This window comes from Vanessa cardui, chromosome 2 (genome assembly GCF_905220365.1).
Source record: "Vanessa cardui chromosome 2, ilVanCard2.1, whole genome shotgun sequence".
Lineage (NCBI taxonomy): Eukaryota > Metazoa > Arthropoda > Insecta > Lepidoptera > Nymphalidae > Vanessa > Vanessa cardui.
The window spans coordinates 3,671,741-3,696,279 of record NC_061124.1 but is presented as its reverse complement, the minus strand read 5'-3'; the positions used below and the strand labels follow the sequence as shown (position 1 = coordinate 3,696,279).

Below are 24,539 nucleotides of genomic sequence, written 5' to 3'. Positions count from 1 at the left end.
TTTAAAAACTAACATGACTTTGTATCTTTTAAATGTTGAAAAAGAGTAACTACTGAGTTTCTTGACGGTTCTACTTGCCGAATCTACTTTCCGAACCGGTGGTAGCTTCACTTGATTGTAAAATGACGATTCAAAAGTGCTTGTAAAAGCCTGCTTGAATAAAGTTCTTTTGTAATTATTATTTTTATTTTTGATCTAGACTCACATAATTTAGGTCTTAATTCAATCAATTTAAAAATAACTATTATGAACAGTTTGCTTGGGCTGATATTATATTAAAAATATATATTTATAACAAAAAGTATGTCTCATCCAGTTTCATTGACTCTATAAGATATTGTCACACAAAGCACGCCGCGTGAGGTATATGGCCGTTTTCGTAATAGGTAACTCGAACTCAGCAGTGATGTTCCATATTCATAGTATGGTCTCATTTCTATTTACATTTTCTGAATTTAATACTGATTGTCGTACAAAAAAAATATTTTACGTAAAATAATCTTATAATATAGACTAAATATATATATTTTTTTATTACTTAAAATCACTTATTTTAAAAATAAAACCAATAATATACGCTAATATTAAAATGTGAAATCATTATGAATATTTTGTTTTTTTGATTTTTTTTAATTGTTTAATTATAAGTCAATGTTAATAAATTAAAAGAAAAGCGGTCTCATACTATACATTGAACATCGACGGTGGTAGCAGCGACCTGCGCTTGCGCACGCGCCAGTGCTGCCGGACTGAGTTCGAAGCGCGGACGTCGCGACACACACACAGACACAGACAACATGAGGATTAGTGCACAATTCGCGGTTTTGGCCCTTTGCATAGCGTATGGTAAGAATTATTACTTTTTTTTTTTAATAATACAGTATTTTTTATTTTTGAGTCAAAAAGTTACTATACTTAAATATGAATCCAATTTTTCGAATGCGAACATTTAATTGGATATGATTTGACCCTGAACGGAATTAGTCTTTAAGTTCTAGAAAGTCTTTAAACAAGTGTGATATGTGTGTGAACACAAAAAATATATTATCAACACCAATAATACAACGAAACCAAAGCTTTAAGTCAATATTGACTTAATATAGATATATTAAATTAAAACTATATGTAATAAAAAATGTATCGCTTTATTCAAGCTTTATGCTGTTTTAAATTCAAATTAAAAACATACCATAGTAACGTTTAATAGTTTAATGTCCACACTAAACATATATCATATTAAAAATGATACCTAAAATAAATACTGCAAAAACCGTCTCTACCAAATGTATATCGACTATCATTATTTTGACCTTACCAATACTAATAAGATTAGATCATCGTTGAATTGGTTTCAAGAAAAAAAATGGTGTCGTATAATATCAAGCTATTATAAATACTTGTTTCACCGATTTTGTATGATTTACGAACTTGTATTACGAGAATATCAAGCTCGATACATTAGCAATTTCATCGCACACTGTTTACACGTAATTTATCAGAAATTAAATGTTATAATTTGTATTTGATTATCTATTCGTTTGTGTTTTGATCGTTCGTTGATTTTCATGCAGGATACATAATAGCTTTAATCGTATCTAGTTAACATAGCTTTGTAATTTGATTGACGGACAACATAAGTACTAATTTTCTTGACGGTTCAATTGAATCAACATTCCGAATCGGTGTTAAGTTTAAACTAAAACTAATCTCATACAATTACGATTCAAATTTTCTAATAAGAGGTTGTTTGAATTAAGTCAATTTGCAAATATACTAGACGCGTCCTGCGGCTATACCCATTTTGAATCAGTATTATATGTACTTGTTTAAAACACATATTGAATACTTGCCAACAGATTGTCATATTAGTTGACGTTTATCGTTAATGTCCTCCTCAAGTTAACGTGTTTAACAATACTTTATAATAAAAGTTTATAGGGTACTGCATCGCTCTTATGGATCATAGCGTTATTTTATATCTAGGCTTACAACCTTTTAAATAAATTGGCTATATTACGAATTTACTAAGTAAATATAAGAACTTTTTAAAGGTGCGTTGAACATTGATTAAATAATTTATAATATAGATTTTAATATACATCATCGTATTTTTTTCTAAAGGCAATTAACATTTACATAATTTGTATGGTTACATTTAAGGTCACTTGCTCAACATGAAGGTGGTCTACATGCGTTGATTTCCTTTATCCTGATGTAACATTATACAAATATAATTAAGCTACAGTTATTAAGTTTCGAAAACGCGTAGTTATAATTGATTTCTGTATATCTCGCTCTTAATGTTGAATTACTATTTAATTATTATGAATTAAAATATTTAAAAAATAATTGTCAAATAGACTTACAAGCACTTTTGAATCGTCATTTTAAAAGTTTAGTAAGGATTGTGGCGTCAAAATAACTGATGAACATGATAACTTACAGTACAAAATATATTCATTACTCATTATACAATAACGTATATACCTTTAAAATGTATTATCATTGGTTCTTTGTTACATTTACACGAATTCCTTACACCAGGAAGGATGCGCTAAGCTTGTGGCGTTGCAATCTTGATTGTAATTACGACTTTATCTTCACTTCTTGTATTTCAATATATACTGTATATATATTTTGTATTTTATATACTTTTATTTCATGTGATACGACCGTAGCTAAACCTACTTCGGAGGATAATACAATAATGATACTGTAATAGGATGTAGAACCTTAAATGTATATGACCATAAGATACAAAACTATAAAAATAACTACTATACTTAATTAGCAACTACTTTGTTCTTACTTTTTTCTTAATTAAATTGATGTCACCTTACAAACATTCGATTTTCAAAGATCGATTGAGATTTTACTTTTCTTTGAATCTTTTTATAACCTGTGTTGGTTACTTTGTATTAGTCATTGACATTTTTTTCTATTGTCACTTTCGAAAGTTAATAAAGTATGACTGGCAAAAAAATTGTTTGTTCATAAGTTCAAACAATAAAACATTTTGAAACTAAATTCTATACTCATACATATATCGTCAATATTTTGACAATACTATTTAATACCTATAAAATCTTCTCTTTTATGAAATAATTATGCATCAACGACTCCATTCCTAATGAAACATAATAAGTGACTTATATTCCTTTGTTAGTACATTTTAATATCATTCAAACGATAATTCAAAAACATAAAGTTGTGTTCTCAATAGAGTATTCAAATTTGACTGTAAATATAGTAAATACTTAAATAGAGCAACATCTGGCTGTTACAAATAGAGCTGAAATTATCCTTCAACCGTTGTCCATGGTTGCTCAACATTGGAAAGGGTCCGGAATATTTAATAACTAAGTGGTGCAGCGGCGCAACAAATAACGTTTGGTGATTGCGTACCCCGCTTTGCCGCGCCCGTCTTTCAAAACGTGATTTTTGTCTGAATTACTTAGTAATAATATCAATTATTATATTATTATGCATGTAATTATACCGTATTCAGACGGTCATACTAAAATTATTCGAATATTTTTAATTATATAATTTTATTAATAATACGATTAAATTGAACCATTCTAGAACAATTGTGGTATAATTATTTTTAATATTTATGAATTAAATTTATCGATATAATCATTTAGTATCTCGTTAAATATAAATCAATGAAACATTATTACAATTTTCTGAAAAAAATTGTCATGATTAAAATTATCCTTTATTTTGATCACTATTGTTTGTCGCAAAAGTTTTTTCATGTGTTTTTTTTTTTTTTAATTTACAGCAAAGTCTTATTATTACATTTGATTGATTTAGCGATGTTTTACAAATATAAGATGAATTAATTGTACACGTAGCTAATAGTTTCCTTCGTTGCTCAACGAATGGAAAGGGGCCGGAATTGTTTAAGCTCAAGGCCCACACCTGCTCGAGCACTGATAAAAACTCATATTTGGAGAGATCATTGATTTATATCGATTAAAAGTATTAATTACATGAATGATATTTCAAATATAATTTTCGAAAAATCGATATTATTCAATGTGGTTTTATGTATTTAAATATTTACAGTGTGACATTTGTTTCCAAATTGTCTATTGAGTAAAGATGATATGTTTCTTTAAATGTCAAAATATGTAATAATTCTGATCTTAAAGAACACATTATATTTTACATGCATATGATGATATCAACAATAATATGTTATGACTACAATTGAAAAGTAATAATAGTTTAATATGACTTATGTTACGAATATACAATAACACTACAATAGAGCACGTTTTAATAAGTTTAATGATAAAATATTTTTTAATTAAATCCCATTAATCATATAACCCCTATGTCACAAGAAAGTTAAATATCAATATACTTTCACTGCGTAAAGTTTAAGGGCCCATTTTTGCCGTTCACCTCGTTACTGCGAACAAACCGAATTACGTGAATTATAACGTAACTTTTTTAACTGCTATAATCTCAATGTAAGCGGTCATATATTTGGTATACTTTTGCAGAAACAAGTACTGACAATATCATTATTTTTAAGAATAAGAGAGCGTTGTGAAAAGTAGCCTTAACTGTGAGCTTGTTTATTTAAAATACATGATTCACAATCGTTTCTCTATTGTTTATACGAAATTGTTATTTTTTATGATTGTGCAATTTGTAATTTAATCAACTTTAGCTTGACATTCAAACTAGCGTAATTCTTAAGTAGATATCTATTATATTAATACTCCACATAAGAGGTACTTGAAGACTCCGTTGTCCAAATTCTGTTAGTCATCTTTATGACCTCCTTCATAATTTAAATATTTTTTATAGAACACTATACTCGAAAATACTCGAAAATTGTATGGAAGAACTACTAAAAGCAATCCACGCGATCATATTTATTTTTGAATTTCGTTATGCATATTTATTTTATTAATACTTAATTTTATTTATTCTTATTAAAATATAATTATGTAATATTTTATTTCTGTAAATACTCATATATAAATAAAAACTACTAAAATATTATTTTCGAACATATTCTTTATAGCTACGCTACAGTATAATTTTGTTTCATACCAAAAATATTTGTTGTATTTTTTAGCCTATCCTCAAAAAGATAAGATCTTTAATGTAAAGTTAAAACAATATAGAGATATGTAAGTTTTCTCATACTGATGAAAAAGTTATTTAAAGTCAGAAGTGATTGACTGGAATATTCATTACTAGACATTTATCATAAAAATTGGTATTTTATGGTATGGTATTAATATTTAGACCTAGTAAAATATGATTTATCATGGCCTATGTAACACTTACAGGCCCTTATGAAATTATCTTTTTACATACCAAGAGTACTGTTTCTGCAATCTCTAAATTCACCAAATATGTTCTTATACAAAAGAGTTCAACGCGTGCGCATTCTTAGCATTTAGAATGAATGTTTGTGAATGAATGAATGTGAAACTCATGGTGTCAAAATATTTTAATATCTTCTGGTTTTTTTTTTTTGATCGAAAGAATAGTTATATTTTTTTTCAATTTCTTTAAAATATCTCGTTGAAACATAAGAATTGCGCAAATAAAACGCGTCATTGGTTCGTTACGCAGGTCTTGTGGAAAGCTAGTCAACAATAGAAGTGACCTTACAAAAATTGACATAAAAAAGTATCGCACAAAATTTGTAAACAATACATGAAATAAGATATCCGGTGGTTATTGAAATTTCGTATTTTATTGAAATGGTTTTTTCATCATATCATTCAAGTTTCTCTCAAACACCAGCTATATCAATATTACATAGCTGGTTTTTGACGAAAAATATAGGAGTAAATACCAACAAGAAATAGAAAACTCTCTCTTTTGTCACTCTTATAATTTCGCATTCAAACAAAACCGGAGCGACTCGCAAGAAAAAAATTGTTACGAGACGTCCGGGGTACAGGAGTGTTTATGCAAATTTCTTGTTTTTATATTTTCGGTTATAAAGAGCAGCCTTTTAGATTTTCTGAGTGAGAATCGAACGTTCTTTTACCCACTCTGAATACTTACGTCCTTCCGTGCCGCTGTGCCATTCCATTCTATTTAAAAGTATAACAATAAGCCAACTTTTATTAATATGCATAAAATTGTGAACGAACCTTGAATGCGATCAATTATAATTTATTCTTTTCATAGTGAGAAGGCTACTACAAATTAGTTTCATGATAGATCCAAAGCAATGAAAATGTATACAGTTTTTTAGTTAATGATATCACCAATATTATATATAAGAAGTTTCAAGATGAAAATAATATGAGCAAATAAATACCACAACAATGGAAAAAATACAAGTAAACAGGCAGCCTTTATATTAAAATAGAGTTCTCCTTCAGGCAAAGTTACAGTAGGAATAAGTGAAATAACTACATGGAAATACATAACATACCAAGAAAATCGCAAAGGAATAAGGTAAAATGCATGTAAAGAAACTCATAATATGCAGTTAACGTCACATATACAATGAATAATCAACGTATGTAAACACTAATGGTTAAATAAATTCGTCAAGGAAACATTAAAGCAACGCTATTGTGATTCGCGTCAAACCTTAAGAGAAAGCTTCGCTTGTTTCCTATGCAAAAGAGAAAAACCACTGACATTTAAATAAATCGCGTAAAGTCTCACGACAATGGCATCTTTGAATCTAAGCACGTCTTGGAAACGAATATTCACCTGAGCATAGAGATAAATTGTAATTGGTTTGCTTTTATTCAAAGTAAAACGTTGTGATCTGAGATAGACCCTGGCATAATAAAGAAAAGTTGATATTTCTGAAACATCTTATAGCATCACGATAATAGCAAGAACAAAGCAAAGTGTAATCACTATTAAATACAAATATATTTTCCCAGTTTATAGTTACTTTTTCACTTTTAAAGATGTAGAGTTATGTTATCGCAGATATAGTTGTCAGATTTGAAGATAAAATCAAGCCGTTCTCAATGGCGTGATCAGCGCAGAACACATTTTTTTTAATATTAATGTATAGAACATAAGCTGATCTGTAATGTTTGAACTTTGATCTGATAGAAAATGGGGTCGTGATTCAAAAAACAGCGAACTCAGAATAACCAATTCAATATTTTTTGCAGTCATCCAATGAGATTCTGCAATGTAATTAAATTCATTTTATGTACGCATTTTATAATTGTATTAGATATATGATAATTTACGTTAATAAATATAAATGTTATTACGTTCTTTTGTTATTAACAATGAATTTAATGACGATGTAACAATACGAGTATAATCCGCATAGGATGTGCCGCAGTACCGCGTTACATAACATCGCGAGATGTGAACAGGTTTCACTGCGTCTTCCGTTCTTGTGTAATCTTGTTATCGAATAATGTTAGATGTATTCGACCTATGACGTTTTACGGACACGTTTTCGCGTATTCTAAGAAATTTCTATTTGTACACAGTATTCGTTAGCATAAACATACATACATACACTAGTATTTACAAAACAGCTGTGTCCTCCTTATCTTTTCTATGAAATAATCCAATATGACATTCTTTTTCATGGACATTTAATAGTTTTTATTTGATTTTAAACAAAAGCATAGGCTTATCGATGACTCTAATCAAACCCTTATGGCCGATGTTTATTTATACATTTATAAAAATAACGAAATTATATAACTTTAAAGTCTTCCTTTATGAATAAAGGACACATATCTAAAATTATACATTAATTAATTAATCTTGTCTAAATTTGTTGAGATACTGATGATGATGATGATGCAAAATAGGTTATAGTAAAAATTTTTTTTAGAATAACGAATAACAGAATACGTTATGTATTGCGTATTTTATATATGTCTTATATAAATATATTCAATTCATAAACTTGAGCCTCACATACAATACCCACGTAAGCGACCGTAAGATAATTGTGACGGATTTAATTACGTAAAATAGTTTAAATTGATCTAAACTATCTAATGTAGTGATCTAATCTGACAGCATTACACCGCAGACCATTGCGTACGCGTCAAGGCTGACCACTATAGTACTACTTTCGCTCGGCGCTCCACATGCATGGAGTGCTAAAATAACGCCGCCACTAAGATCAAATAATGACAATGCTAAAACAGACACACTCACGTTTTTCTTAAATAAGTTTACTTAGTACATATACGTTAAGAATTGACAATACTTAAGAAGGTCTACGAAATGTTAACTTTACAAGTAAGGATTCGAGTTTATTAGAGACATATTTCAAATAATGTAAAATGTATAATATTACAACGGATACCGTATACTTATCAATTATCAGATTCAATTCGACATTTAATGTAAAATTTTATTGTCTGTCAAATTGTAACGTTAGCGTCACTGTAAGTAACGTTATTTTAAACGTTATATTCTATTTATACATAAACACTTTGTAACTATATTAATAACGAAAGAGCAACATTTTAACGTTTTTATAACTCAACGACTGACAGGCGTAAGGTAAGTGTATATTACATTTAATAAGTGTAGCAAGGTCGAGGCAATAATTTGTTCGCATAACAATAATAAAACGACTTATAAGACAATTTAAGAATTTTATAACGTTAAAATTGTTATAGCTTTATATTATTATAATAATTCATAAAATTACACAATACGCGAAAGTTTACTTCGGGGTTCTTTTTGAATATATTTGTAACAAAAATCTTTTTTGAATTTCAAATTCTTACATAAAACTTATAGTTATTTGATTCAGTTCCATTCAATTGCATTCGATTCATATAACTAACAAAAGAATACATACGTTACACCGCGTTACATATTACTTAATGAGTGAACTGTGTTTATCTCGCTTAAGAAAGTAAAAGTGAATGATGTGTCGGCCGATATACACGATATCGTGACTGTACTCTTACGGCCAAGAACGAACACGAACTTGGTACAGTCAATCACATAAACAGATTAAATATATGTACATGATAATAAATATTATAAAAAAAAAATCTTTAACCTTTTTTACTTCATATTAAAATAAAAAATTATTGCATAAAATATTTACAAAAAATACGTGAAAATATATGCGATATCGAATCAATATAAAGTCATAATATCAAAGAAAACAGAAAGAAAAAAGAAAAGAGTTGATTGATACAACACACCAACTCTAAAAAGTTCGAAGCCGCGAGCAACTACTAGTAAAATAAATAGAAAAAACAGTAATTTTATATAAAATCATTATAGTGAAGATATAATTATGACTTTCATTGCATACGGAATAAAGCAAGAAAAACACTACAGACGAACAGCGTGAGATTGAATTAGTATGGATGATGCAGATGAACTTGATTGAAACTTAATTGACTGTTATATTCATAATATACAGCTGTTTTCAAATTAATTATATAGTATCTGCATACTATATAAGATTATGGTCATTTATCTAAGTAATAAGATCACGCAAGCCACGTTTATACACTATGTAGTTTACCAATTTGTATATTGTGTTAAATGAAAACAAATCAAAGTTACCTAAAACTTGGATCTTGCAGTTAACCGAAAAGAAAGGTCTTTATAGGCTGTGTTGTCCATATATCACACTAAAATATTATATGTCACTTCTAAAAAATTATAACGTGTATTATCCTGAAACATTATTTACGTAATGCAGAGTTAATAGTCATTGGTTTATAGGATTAACTATACGCAAATTAAAAGACTAGCTAATCTAAAAATCAGGATTGTCTGGATAAAAAAAGAATGTCACATTATAAGAAGAACGTAGGGTTGAAATAGAAACAATATAAGGCGAGAAGAATATCAATTAAAAAACACTATGTGAGCTAGGGATGTTCTAGAGAGTTCAAAAGACTAGAGATAGAGCTAAGTAGAAGAATACATTGCGAAAACAGACGTGATAATATCACAAATATTAATGATGTAGTAAAATGTTATAATTAGACTAAATACAATAAAATAATACCAATCAAGTACTCTTTCATTCGACTGTACGATTAACTCTATATTTATTTATGTGACGTTGATTCATCACAATCATTTCATCTAAGACATAAAGTTATTACTGCATTTATCGCAATTGAAGTCTACATGAATTGAAATGATTTTATAGATATAATTATCTATAAAATCATTTCAATTCATTCGTCAAACTTTAATAAGTTTGACGTAAATTAATGATTTAATATTAATGCTTCTTTAACGCATTTAAGTATTGTTAGCCAAGCACGTTAATGTATACTTATTATTCAAATCAAGGTTATGCAAACATTATCAGTTTATAGATTAATATCAAACATTGATGAGAATCTTTTATAATACGAGTATGTATAATCTGATGCTACTATCTACTTTAAACTTAATTATAAACAACAAGTCATTATCATCATTAAGTTACGCGTAAAAGTTAATTTCATATTAAATAACAAAACGTTATTGATTAAGGAAAGCTGTATCGAATATTTAAATAGATTTTAAAGTGAGAATTGGGTAAAATAACTTTAGTCTTTTACTGAGCTAAGGCCTCCACTCCTATTGATGTTGGGTTGTTAAATTTATATCTGGCAGTTCCTCCACTAACACTAGGTTTCCTCATGATGTTTTCCTTTACCGCCGAGTATGAGATAATTTAAACACAAATAAAATGAGATGAACCCACGATCTGTGGTCGAGATTGATGAGATCTAACCTATAAATCGTTTCAGATACCTTTCGTTTGGTTATTAAGCAAAAAGACTTAATTTAAACATTTTGTTTATTTTGCGTAGTTCATCAAATATACACATCATTTATGAAAAACATTCTGTTCTTTATATAGCCTGTTAATTCAAAATATCATAAAATAGTATAATATAAGATAGCACGAAACAATCACAATAAAACAAAACTCAAAATCGAACAAAAATCGCACAGAATAATAAAAAACCAAATGCATATAGTAACTTCCGATCGTACACATTCTATATATCGATTATAATGCCAATAATTTAACAAATAATTTTATTAATATCCAATCATATATGACCTCATGCGAAAGAAATCAAGTAAAACTAATTGTCTAATGTAATAATTAGCGGCAACAACCGACCTCACGTCAGGGTTACGCAACCGTCACGCTACGCGCGAGCCGATTGAACGCAACCCGTTGGAATAATGAAAGTGTAACCTCTAATAACCATATGGTATTAACCATGTTTATTCCAACTTCACGTTTGAAATATGAAATATATAATAACTATTTAAAATTGTTAATGTCGCAACCACCGGAAATAAGACATGTATGTGTAATTAATTTGAATTTAAAAATTAAGTCGCTATCTTAATTACATTTTTAATATAATAATATCATTTAAAATATTAAGAAACGAATTGTGCAATATTTCACCGTACATAACAGAGAAAATAAGAATTTATGAGTATTTTAATATCTGCGAAAAGCAAAATATTACGATTTTATCTTTAAATAATTCATCGTTCAATATTAATAGCCAGTAAATCGTAACAATTATCTCTTGCATTATTATCCAATTATTTGAGAAAACTAAATTTTAATGTTGTTAATAAATTGTTAAAAATAATAGTGTAATGTATTGGTATTATTTTATTTACAGCTCAGGCAGGAATTCTTCTTCAGAATGCGCCGGCTTGTCCTGAATCCTATGGAGTTCAGGTATTTTATTAAAGACTTTAAATATAATAAAAAAACTTTCTTGATAAAGATTTAAAAAAAAAACGTCATTGTTAATTTTTCTTGCTGTACATTTTATAAAATGAAATATTTGTAGACATGATTTGATAAACATGTAATTTGTTAACTTTTAACAAAATTGTAGATATATGATCGATGTACTAAAATATGCTTTTCTTTTATTTTTAGGCATACGCCCACCCTGAGCTCTGCGACCAATTCTTCCTGTGTACAAATGGTACCCTCACCGTAGAGACGTGTGAGAACGGTCTCCTGTTCGACGGGAAAGGCGCTGTACACAATCACTGCAACTATCACTGGGCTGTGGACTGTGGAGAGAGAAAGGCTGACTGTAAGTACTTCTATAAGAAATATTAATATATAAACATTTTTACTTTGTTATTAAAATCTTTTATAAATCCTTAAGTCATCTTATTGATGTCCGATTGTTTGGTTTTAGTTTCCCATAATAGTTTTCAAGTTGAACGTATTTACTTGGATTATGCTTTAAACTAGTCATTTACCGCGGCTTCGTTCGAATTTAAGGCTGTCATTAGTTGTCATGTATTAGGCAAAAACGTACCTGTGTCATTTCTAGGAGTTCAACTTTGCTTCATTCCAAATTTCATCAAATTGGTTCAGTGGTTTGGCCGTGAAAGACCGACAGACAGACAGAGTTACTTTCACATTGATAATATTAATATATATAATAAATTTCATTCAAAAAGTTTTTTTACTAATTCAACTTTAAAACAATCCTTATTCTCGATTTCAGTAACACCATACTCGACTCCTGGCTGCGAATACCAGTTCGGTATTTATCCCGACAGCGCGGAATGTTCCACCAGCTACATCAAGTGCGCATATGGAGTACCTCATCAGGAACCTTGCACGCCCGGTCTTGTATACGATGAACGTATCCACGGCTGCAACTGGCCTGATCTTCTTCAACCTTTCTGTAACCCCGAAGGTAAGGGAACATTGATTAGAGGCATACTACTCAGATGCCAGACTTTGATATCTTACTGACACAACAAAATATCTCTGGTGAAACTACACAAATAATTAACGAATAGAAAATATGTCTGCGATTTGATTTGAGCAGTTACTTTGATACTACTTAATAAAAAGGACAGCTGCTCAGCTTTCTAGTAAGTTCTATATATTTTACTGATCTTTGGAGTGGCAATGATATCCTACAATATTAATATTATTATACGCAAGTAAATGTTACTCTTAAAGCGAGTCCTAACTTGGAATGAGCGATTAATTTTCCAATAGTAAAAGGTGGATTATGAAGGCTACTCTACACTCAAATAATGACTAAAATCGTATCGTTCAGGGAATTGTGTGTAATTATTTTTTTATTGTATTAATATATTTTTCCTTAACAGCTGTTGTCGGCTTCAAGTGCCCAACTAAAGTTCCAGCACACACTCAATCAGCCAAGTTCTGGCCTTTCCCCCGCTTCCCAGTACCAGGCGACTGCCATAGACTAATCACCTGCGTGGAAGGCAACCCTCGTCTCATCACCTGCGAAGAAGGCAAGGTCTTCGATGACCAGAACCTGACCTGCGAAGACCCTGAATTAGTGCCCCACTGTGCGCATGCGTGATTTATTAATCTATAAAAAATATTATAAAACGAAAACGAATAAGTCCTTCATCTAAGGCTAAATAAATATAACCCTAGATATATGAAAGAATGCTATGGATTAGTTTTAAAGATTCAGTGAGTAATTTGTGTTCCAATTTTTTGATTTTCATAAACTGCATCTAAATAATTTATGTTATTTCATATTAAAAAAAAACCTTTTTTAATAGAAAAATTCTATTTAAGGTAGCGGTAGTTTGCTGCTATCGTCAAATATAATAAGATATCATTTGAATGAACACTATTACGTTATTTCGTTTTCGTTTTGTGATACATAAAATACAATCTGGAATTTATTCCACCGATTCCTATTTATTTACTTAAAATTGCTTCATATTTCTTCACCATCCTTATTTCAAATTATTAAAAAAAGTTATTGATAAAAATATTAGGTCGTGTACCTATGATTTGCGTGATATTAGTTACCATAGAATTACAGTACCCATTATGATGAAATATCTTTGTGTATATATTTTTAAAAACAAAACAATGTAAATATGTTTACCAGTAAAACTGAAAATGTAAATAGAAAAATACTATATATGTTAAATAATAAAATGTTTAAAATTATTCTTCTTTTTTCTTGATATAGGATCTACTAATTAAAATAAAAAAGCTAATCTTGTCAAAGTTAACAGCTTAAACTTAGAATTGATATTATTATAACAATTTTAAGAATTAATAAGATTAAATGCTTAAATATTTACAATTATGAACTAAAACTAGTTACTATATAAATCTTGACTGCGTGGAATGGTGGCAAGAATGCTAGCAGCATTTCCCCGTTGAATCGCAATTCCGATCCTCTGAGCAAAAAACGAACCAGCCCTCTTGTCACCAGTGGAGGCAATGAGGCGAGGTGTTATACTTTTGATGAAGCTTTTTGCACCACTACTCCAAAGGCCAAGCGTTTTGACAGCAATTTTTGAGTTAAAAAAGAAATGTAGTATGTATGTAACAAAATCAGACACATTTTTTTTACACATATGTAAAAAATGTGTCTGATTCATTTTGTTTTTAGCCCTGCAATTTTTAAAGGTTGTTAAAAAAAAAGAGCAATTATTTTTTGTACTTGTAGCCTTGAGGTTCGAAACTCCCTTCTGGTTTTTACAAGAATAGTATGTGTTACTGCCGTATGATTTGTATGTTACATTCTCAGAATTATTTGTATATTATATGTACCCTTAAAAGACAAAAATAGTATAACCACATGAGTTGATTTTTTTAATGACGTCATCATTAAGCTGGCTAGTTTAGTGTTGTTAAATTACTGAACAAGTATATGCATCAAATTCATTATTTTAAGGGTAAAATATATAAAACAATTGTCCTTTCGAAGTAAGCATTAATTAAATTATAAACTTACAATTCTTAAATTTACATATTGATTTCAAACTAATTTTTAACCCACTATGCAGAAAAAATTCAATACTTGAATAATAATCTTTATTTTTATAGCAGAATATTATTGATTGGAAAATTTTAAAATAATTGTTAATAAACTGATTTGTGATAATACTAATTTAGGAGGAGGAATAAGGAAAAAAATAGCAAACAAGCATACTATTATAAAATTATTCTTTATTAGCCTAACTACTTAAAACTATTCCTCGTCAACTTCGATTTGTTTTCCCTTTCCCGGGCGCATAGGCTTGCGACGTGATGGAGAGCCGGCTGGTTTGGGTTTCGGCGTAGGTGGGTTCTCTAGGGCATCCAATTCGGAGTCTGTCAGCTGTCCCTTGTACCAATCAGCGCTACAAAGAAAAATATGCAAAGCATCAGCATCACACAGATTTTGATATTTAATTCACAGACTTTTATCTTTATTTTATTAATTTCATACTAATGTATTGCCAATTGCTTGGTTATTTCTTATTATTATTTCCTTTATATCCTTATTAGCTTTCATGTTTGTCTTCTTTGATATTTTAATGCTTTAAGTTTGTAAGAAACACAGAATAAAATACTCAATCTATATCGGAGAATTTAGTACAAAAATGTTTTTATAAATGGACAAACTTTCTACCGTATAATCAAAACCGTAATTTGTACAGTTTCATTTCATAGTTTTTATACAATATAGAGTCTTTAGAGAGTTAAATACTAATGTTCCTTACCATTCAGGGACCTTTCTTGCCCATTCGCACTTCTTGTTGACGTCATCGAATGCTTGTCCAAGCTTACAGCCGGAGCGTCTCGGAGTATTTCCATTGATGCATACGTAGAAGAACTGGCAGTCCTCAGGGTCAGCGTAACGGGGATGTGTCAAACCGAAAGTCTCGTTTACAGGAGGACAGTCAAATTGGAAGACATCTGTAATTAAAAAAAAAACTCTTAATAACTGTTTTATTTGTATGATCTACGAATGCTGAAAGAACCAAAAAATAACAGTGGTATAAAAATAATTGAATGCAAAAATCGATAAAATCATTGATACAAATCTATATTTATAACTATGTTCTCAATATTTTTTTTCTATAATTATTAATGGAATGTAATTTACTGGTTTCAATGTTTTATGCTAGAATTATGTCATTAGTAAAGCTATGAACTTACCAGCAGCTCCACAACCCTTCTTCTTAGCCTCATCGGGCCAGGTGCAGATACCGCTCTTGTCGTTGTACACGAGACCATCAGGGCATGTGATCATGTTGAACTTACCGTCAACACAGTAATAGAATTTACCACATTCTTTAGGATCTGAGTGGGAAAAGTATCCGTTTTGACGTGGGCAGTGCTGGGCGGGGATTGGAGTCTCTGTAATATGAAAATATTTGTACTATAGAAAGATTACGTCTGTACGTAGATGTAACCCTAATTCTTTATATTTTATTCTCAGTTAAGGAAAGATACCTTATATTTTTGTATAAATGTAAAAATACATTTGAAAAGAAAATTATTGTTCGTGTTCGTAAAAATAATTATTTTTATGTAATGTAATTAATAGCTTTTGATTGAAACTGACTGTAGTTTGTATTAAATATATTTTTTATAATCTTACTAAACTGTCACGACAACAAAAGTGGTTATTCAATAAATTCCAACGCGGCTTCAAGGCCGTAACTCCCTTGAGATTGGAAAGTTGTTCCAAGCAAATGTAACCTTTAGCATACTATGATTATACTGATGCTACTAACCAGTCGCACCGAAATGGCAAACACGTGCTACTTCCACATACGTGGAACCTGACCTTTATAATCTATGATTATTTAAAATATTCATGAACTTAGCTTAATACATTTTCCTCGTAGAAATCAAATAGACCGATAGAGTATACAATCGGGATGGCATTAATAGCAAATAGTGATATGATTTAGATATAATGATATTGCACTTTTTACGAAGATTGTTTTAGTAATTTATTATATTGAAAAACATGTAATAATCTTAAAAGTTTTCCAAATTTCTTATAGCTTCCTTCAAGACATCAAAACTTATTATGATAATCGTAAATAACAGCAAAATATCTCTGGTATTCATATGTATATATAAATAGTTTCATAAAGGTCTCAGTATGAATAAATAGTAATTCTTAATTACTGTACAATCTACGATCACGTTAATGATGCAAGTTTAACGCTAAGTTTCATCCAAGCTGATACAATCTAGTAGAATAAACGTCCATGTATTCTTTATTTATAATAAAAATACCATTTAATGAAGAGTTTAAGAATTTAAATGGTAGAATAGATGAACAGATTGTAATACAAATAGACACCTGCGGTACATTATGAAACAAGGCATAAGATACTTTGTCGTCAAATAAAGTAGCGAGTAATGTATATTAATAACTTAAATATTATTAACTAGTAGCATATGTTAGGCATATAAAGTAGCCTATGTTCTTTCTTGGAGTTTAAGTTTACTTCATACCAAATTTCATCAAATTCGGTTTGGTCGTGAAAGAGCGACAACAGACACAGTTACTTTTAAATTTATACCTAATATTAATTAATATTGATCTATCAATTGCAAGGAAACTGGACTGGTTATTTCAAAACTATAGTACAGTACTCGAAACGATCGGTTAAGTAAACTGTCTCTTAAACAGTACTTACGTAGCTTAGGACGCTGTGAGCAATCGATGTTGAAGGGGAGGTCACATTTCTCCTCATCTGGGCTGTAGTCATTGAACACCATACCATCAGGACAAAGCTTCTCAATTATCTTGCCATCTCTGCAATTAAAATGAAAAATTAATAATTTTTAAAATAGTATGACTTACATTAAAATATTTAGCTGAGTATTATTTATTTAAATATTTAATTTATTTTTATTTACATTGATTACATTACATTTGGAGAAATCTTGTGAAAACTTATAATATTTATCGATACAATCGTAGTGTCCCTAGCCAATATTAATTACCCAATGGACATATAGTTATTTAACATACATATTCTAGCATAGAGAAAGAAAGAGCTGTAAGAAATATTAACTATTTCTTGCATTGTCAATATGCTACCAACCTTGGGAACTAAGATGTTATGTCCCTTGTGTCTGTAGTTACATTGACTCACTTTCATAATTGTAACAATAAAAGTTAAAACTATTTGTAAAATCCTTTTTCATCGTTTCGTCACCTTTGTAAAGTAAGTTTCATGTATATGTAATAAATATTAAACATTACACTTGTATAACCTTTACTCTCCATTCTCTAATCTCAGGATGTCAATATTTTTATAATAAATTTATAGAATAGGATTGATTCAATGAAACGAGCAGTCTCTTTACAGTAAAGTAACAGCCTGTAAATTTCCCACTGCTGGGTTAAGGCTTCCTCTTCCAGGAGAGGGTTTGGAACATATTCCACCACGCTGTTTCAATGCGGGCTGGTCGAATGCACGTGTGGCCGAATTTCGATGAAATTAGACACATGCAGGTTTCCTTACAATGTTTTCCTTCACCGCCGAGCACGAGATGAATTATAAACACAAATTAAGCACATATATACTCGTATAGTGGTGTTTGCCTGGATTTGAAGCTGCAATCATCGGTTAAGATGCATGCATTCTAACCACTAGGCCATCTCAGCATACTTGTGTAACAATAATAATTTCTTAGTCGTATTATATGTATTTTATTTTTACTCAATAAAAATAACTTCGATTGAAGGTTTCCTTTTACGAAATTTATTTGCGAAACGCAGTCACGATACTTACGAAAATAAATAACACTTCGAGATTGCGATTTAAAAAGGAATGTATGAACTTCAAGCCTTCAATAAGATTTATCGCTAAATAATGCTTAAGCAAATATTCTCTTGCGGCTAAACTTACTCGTATTGTTTGAGTTAAGCGATTCTACATCATCCAAACTTGTTTTTTAAATAAGGAAAACCACTTTGAATATAGCATCAACCAAAAATCATTAATTTATACTTTTAATTGTGTATATCCAAAATCATTTGAATTATTGTCACAACTACACGTACTGACTATATTTACTAAAGAAATATATAAACTAGATTTTGTAAAAGTATATTTTAAAATAAATGTAAATTTTAAATGAACACTGGGGACCATTGTTGCCAATCGCAATTACTGTTCATCGTTGACAAAGAGTCTGTCGTGTTCTTAGAAATCTAAATGTAATTTATTTCCGAGAAATAAACGTCGAAAGTATATAGTATGACACTATCATATGAAGTATGACATTTATTCTATGACTTGCATTTTTTACAAATCATTATTCCAAAGAGATCATAAGTGCTTACCAAAAATATGGAACAAAACGTTTTTTGTAAAATATTCAAGCACTATTCTTTATTACATACACTAAGCATTCGTATGATATTGTATATATGTATCTTTTTTACCTGCATTCGTAATATTTGTCACACTGTTCAGCATCCGCGAAGAAACCGTCGTCTGGACATGAGTTTGTGATCTCCGCGTCTCGTTCAGCGTCATCGGCAGCAGCGCGCGCTGGTGGATTGACTGGTTTCCTCTTCACATTCTTTGGAACTGCTGATGATGCTAATACTGGAATGAAAACGATCGGAAATAAATACTCTGTAAATCAACATTAACGTTATAAGAAACAAATCTAGTCCGTTTCCTAATATTTGTGTAAATATAATTGTAATATTGTTCAATTGCTTTTTTCCTTATTTTATAGCTGCAATTATATATACAATATAATCATACATGTAATTAAAATAAAAACATTTAACAGGCAGAGCATAAAAAGTTATTTTCCGTTTGCCTCTTTATTTTAAAATTATAACAATATATTATGTACTAGATTAAAATATATATATCTATTGTAAGCAATAAGTATATATATATTAAATTAATGTTTTAAATAAATATATATAACATTTTGTAATTATATTGGTTATGATGGTATGATTTTCCACGTACTGTTCATACTTCAAGAGTTATAACCGCTTCTCTTATTTACATAGAAAAGAGATTACTTACTCTAAATAAAAAGTAAAACTTAGTTTAACTTCTCTCTCAAGGTGAATTATTAAACTTACGAATACAACCTTGAATGAAGAACAAGTTTTATATCTACTAATACATATTTAATACTTTTATGACAATAGTTATACTATTGCTGTTCTATAATTTTCTTAAATATGTTTATGTCTGTATAGTGTATAATATCAACTGAGTAAAGTTAGATGCTAAATAATTAACACAAAAAATATAAATCTATTTTAGATAAATAATTCTACTAATTTAAAGTTAATTAGGTTATAACTAAAAATATATAATTAATGATAAACTACGATTAGATATCATTAAAAAAATGCAAAATCCTGTTTATTGACATTGAATAAAAATGCAACAGACTCAATGTATAAAAATGTATAAATAGTATAGGCGACGTTTCCTGTCCTACGCATACATTTAGCGGTTTACATTGAGCTGAGTGTTCAACGCAGACTTCCTATGTCAATTTCAAAACTGAAGGTCGAATCAAACTACTTTCTTCTTAAACATTAAAATTGTATCAAAATAAAATATATACTTGACTCGAGTGCTATTATGTATTTATAAATAAATTTAAAAAATATTTATTTAAATATATACGATTCAAAACCGGTTAATTGTTAAGTTTACTTGAACAAAATTGATATGATTTGCTTCTAATGTGAAGGCGGACTTCAAATTCGTTATCTGCTGGTATTCGCTCAGAGACATTGGTAAGAGAGGAAATATCTCTGATCCCTGACCCTGGGAATTAATATGTTCGATCCCCACTACCTGTAGTACTGGCTCAAACACTTTACAAACTAAAACAACTAAAACAAGTATTCATTTTTGGTGGTAGTTTTGGTTGTTACGTAACGTGACATGTATGAGGTACCTACTCAAACGGACTTACGACCAAATAAAGTGGTCATTTTAAAATCGGTTCGAAATGCAGATTATAATATATCACAAGTACAAAGTATATCAAACAGCTAGATAGTATTAAATATAGCTTCAATATAATATTATTCTAATTTAAATTTCCTACGGATATACAAAAACATATTAATACACAAAATGTATTTCCTATTTCAATTAAATTTCAATATAAAATGAAGGTCGACTTAAATTATTTACTTTCTTAACAATAATATTTTTTTTATGCGCGTAGCCTTGCGGCATATTATGCTTTATTTCGAAAACCTAACTTACTTTTTTGCATAAAGATTATAATTATTATCATCATGTATGAAAATGTGTGTCCGGTATCGTCATTTGTTTTCAAGAACACACTTAACGCGTCGAAAAACGATGTCCAGAATAAGTATTAACGAGCCGAGCTATAGGATAATTTGAAGTCAAATGCCTACAGTTAGTAACGATATGATTACAAAATAAATATTAACTAGTCTGCTAATGCAAAGTTAGACAACCTAATATTATGATAGTTGCAATTTCGAATTCCATTAGTAAAAATACATTTACATTAATGTAATAGATTTGTAATATAACATTTTTAAATATAATTACGTTAATTTTTATTAATGACTAGATGATGATGCTATGAATGATAAATGAATGGTGAATCCTAACCGATTACTTCTAGTACCAGGGCACCATTTCTTTTAAGGTTCTTATGTTTTATATTAATTCATTTCGTGCTCATTTTCGAGAAATAACATACATGTGGTGTATAAAAAACTGTTACGTCTATCCTATCCACCAATCTGCAATGAAGCAGTGTCAAAAAGGAGAGGAAATTTAAGCCCAGCTATAAGAAATTTGCTGGTCGTGGGAATAATTAATTCGATTTCCACAATTAAAACTTTGTTTTACTTTTTATACTATATCATCGTATTGTGAATTGTAGAGTACAATTACATAATTAATTAGCAAATTTAAGTTCAAAATGATGTCGACATTTAAAAAATTGACATATAAACTTTCACTATTAACAAAAGTGTAGTACTTTTTTAATTCCCATATAAAAGTTATAAGCTTAAGTTTATTTTCTATATGAGATACAAATAAAATGCTAACGTGATAACTTATTAAAAACAGTCTTATCTCTTATTTTATTATTTAGGCATCTCACTTTGCAATGTATTTCAAATATATGTATCGATTAACACTAATTACCAGTTTGCCTACCTATGTCATGAAAATAATTATTGATTGGATCTTTCGAAAGAATAAGGTACATTATTTAACTAGTCTCTATATAAACAAAGTATATATTAACTATAAACCTAAGTATTTAAAAAAATATTTATTGAAGACTAAATTTATTGTTAAAACTTTATAATAACTTAGAATATACGTAACATACTAGGACACAAGTAATGACGTTGTGATTCCAAAAAATATTTAAGTACATATGAAGAAACTATATTTATCAACACATTTTAGGAGTAAACGATTTGACCTCATGACCTTTAACCAGTTTAACATAACGTGTATAATGCTATCGTTGACATAAAAACATAGCAGTAGACACTCAAACGAACAAAGACGGGTGAAGCAATAATCTGTAATGGTTTCTCTGTTACCTAACTTCAAGAAAGTTGAGTCTGAGCCAAATTTCGACCACATTGACACTACATTAAAGCCTAGTACATACGTTGGTAACAGATATTTATAATAATACTCGATTTTGACATTGATATATTTGATATTTATATAATAATAATCTTGTTTTTTAGTTTGTTTTCAAATTTTATTATAACAATACTAAAAACAAAGGTGAACAGTACAATTTACTTTTGTTTTAGTTCATTTTAAAATTTACGATTCCGAAAGTGTTATTACATTTATTATTATTAATGAATTAACTAATTATTAAAGTAACATTTTAAAAATTTAATAATTTGACTTTTTTTATACAAGTACAATTGCGTTCAATTATACTCTCTTAAAATGAACTATTAAAAATAATAGCATGTCATTGTACGTAATTAAATTGTTAGACTAACTTTATTGAAAACAATAAAAATATCGTATAACCAATGTAAGTTGACATTCTATTTAACAAGCGCTCTACATTATAAAGGTCCGGTTACAAGGCGGGAAACTTTTCTTATCACGTGTATACTTATTTGAAGTGTGCATTCGTTTCTCAGTGAAGCTTTAAGAGATTTCCGCGACCGTGTACCTACACCCTTACTTAACAATAACCTTGAAGAGTTACCACACCCATTATAAACCTTTATTACATTAATGTACAATAAAAAAAATATATAGTTAGAAAGTTTTATGTCCTTATTAAATATGTAATTAATAAAATTTATTTAAATGATTAACATTCGTAAATATATTAATGAATAATATTTATTGCCATATGCCATATAAAATATTCATATTAATTATTCTAAAAGGTTGAATTTTAATACCAGAAATTAGATACGTCAATTAGACAGGTTATATTATTAATTAATCCAAGGTCAGCTGACAAATTGATTAATTTCAAATATATGAACTAGAGCATAGTAACAAGCTGTATTAATTAAAATAAAACAATGTATTGGTACATGGAAACAAAAGTTACTTAAAAATGAAAACACGTTAAGCATTTCTACGTTTAACGTGTTTCAGTATGAAAACAGACTTACCAACCAGACACGCCAAGAAAACAACACCTATAGACGACTTGAACGCCATCTTGCGAACCCCTTTTTAATACTGTAACAATCACTCAATATAATGTCAAATAGTGACCTATCGATGATTCTCTCACTGCGTTCTCTAGCGCACTGACAATAACACTTTTTGTCCTCCGTTCTTACCTGCTGAACGCCTTAGCGAAAGGTTAAGCTGCTACGACCGTCTCTCTCCCACTCATTTATGTTCGTATATATCCGTACTCGTTACTCACGAGTTCTCCGGACTATTTGGATCCTGTTATCGCTACGTGTTCTGCAAGAGAATTATCATTAGAACATGATATTTAACAAAACTTCTATCATTCGTACTTTAATCGGTATTCAAATGGTAAATAAATAAATTCACCAATAAAATTTAATTGTTTTGTTCATACCGTGTATTGTTTCTTTGCAGGTAATAATTAGAATGTGTACAGACGTTACACAACGTGTTAAGAAATGTGGGTCAAATTAACAAGGCTTGATTAATTAATCTAATTATTAAAAGGTAACATTTTTGCGCGTATTTCTTGCTACATAAGTTCTTTGGGGTAAAATGAAGAATAGTCCGTCCTTGCCTCTTTGCCACGTAGCATCTGCGTGTCTTCTATGACAAAAATGCAATACAAATGTAAATTACACTTTCATATTTTTTTAGTAACAATTAAAACATTTCACTTTAGTTTAATCATGAGAACTTAAATAAAAATTAAAACTAAGTCGTGCGCTTACACTCGCAATTAATTAGCTAACTGCTCGCAAAACCAGATTAAATTGTACAGTAGAATTTATCATGTTCGTCTGACCAATTTTTAACAATAGCACATTAAGTAATGTCAGTTCGCAGAATCAATTAAATCGTTACTTGAAAACCAAATTGATATTTGCTCAATTGACATTATATATTGCACTATTCTCAAAATCTTTATGTAGACTTAAAACCTTTAAAAAATGAAGGTTTCTTAAATTGAATTTATTTATAGATTTTATCATGGAATCATATCCATAGATAGCTCTATGATTGATGAAATTTCAATAAGTTAATTTGGTAGTTACAATAATAATATGATAACGTGTGGAACAACAGAAATTTTATTTATTTTATTTTATGTATTTACTCAA

The 24,539-nt window shown here is 29.3% G+C and overlaps 2 protein-coding genes across 2 annotated transcripts; one reads left to right on the top strand and one right to left on the bottom strand.

Annotated features, from left to right (window-relative positions):
- Positions 1-702: 702 nt before the first annotated feature.
- LOC124541523 (protein obstructor-E) lies at positions 703-13,924 on the top strand. The gene is made up of 5 exons (XM_047119442.1): positions 703-846; positions 11,625-11,683; positions 11,891-12,053; positions 12,477-12,671; positions 13,096-13,924. The coding sequence occupies exons 1-5, from the start codon at positions 798-800 to the stop codon at positions 13,314-13,316; spliced, it is 687 nt and encodes a 228-aa protein (XP_046975398.1). The 5' UTR covers positions 703-797; the 3' UTR covers positions 13,317-13,924.
- A 993-nt stretch (positions 13,925-14,917) lies between these two features.
- LOC124542336 (protein obstructor-E) lies at positions 14,918-23,552 on the bottom strand. The gene is made up of 6 exons (XM_047120311.1): positions 23,388-23,552; positions 19,173-19,338; positions 17,413-17,531; positions 15,911-16,111; positions 15,472-15,667; positions 14,918-15,108 (listed from the first exon to the last, which is right to left on the bottom strand). Exons 1-6 carry the CDS (start codon positions 23,434-23,436, stop codon positions 14,958-14,960), a joined length of 882 nt encoding a protein of 293 aa, XP_046976267.1. The 5' UTR covers positions 23,437-23,552; the 3' UTR covers positions 14,918-14,957.
- Between the last annotated feature and the right edge of the window lie 987 nt (positions 23,553-24,539).

Excerpts from the sequence above, each read along its gene's own strand:
- LOC124542336 (XM_047120311.1), bottom strand. The coding sequence starts at position 23,436 with ATGGCGTTCAAGTCGTCTATAGGTGTTGTTTTCTTGGCGTGTCTGGTT. Across the intron at positions 17,532-19,172 it reads GACAAATATTACGAATGCAG|AGATGGCAAGATAATTGAGA; the intron begins GTAAAAAAGATA and ends TTTTAATTGCAG. Across the intron at positions 15,109-15,471 it reads GCAAGAAAGGTCCCTGAATG|CGCTGATTGGTACAAGGGAC; the intron begins GTAAGGAACATT and ends TTTTCTTTGTAG.
- LOC124541523 (XM_047119442.1), top strand. The coding sequence starts at position 798 with ATGAGGATTAGTGCACAATTCGCGGTTTTGGCCCTTTGCATAGCGTAT. Across the intron at positions 11,684-11,890 it reads CTGAATCCTATGGAGTTCAG|GCATACGCCCACCCTGAGCT; the intron begins GTATTTTATTAA and ends TTTTATTTTTAG. Across the intron at positions 12,672-13,095 it reads ACCTTTCTGTAACCCCGAAG|CTGTTGTCGGCTTCAAGTGC; the intron begins GTAAGGGAACAT and ends TTTCCTTAACAG.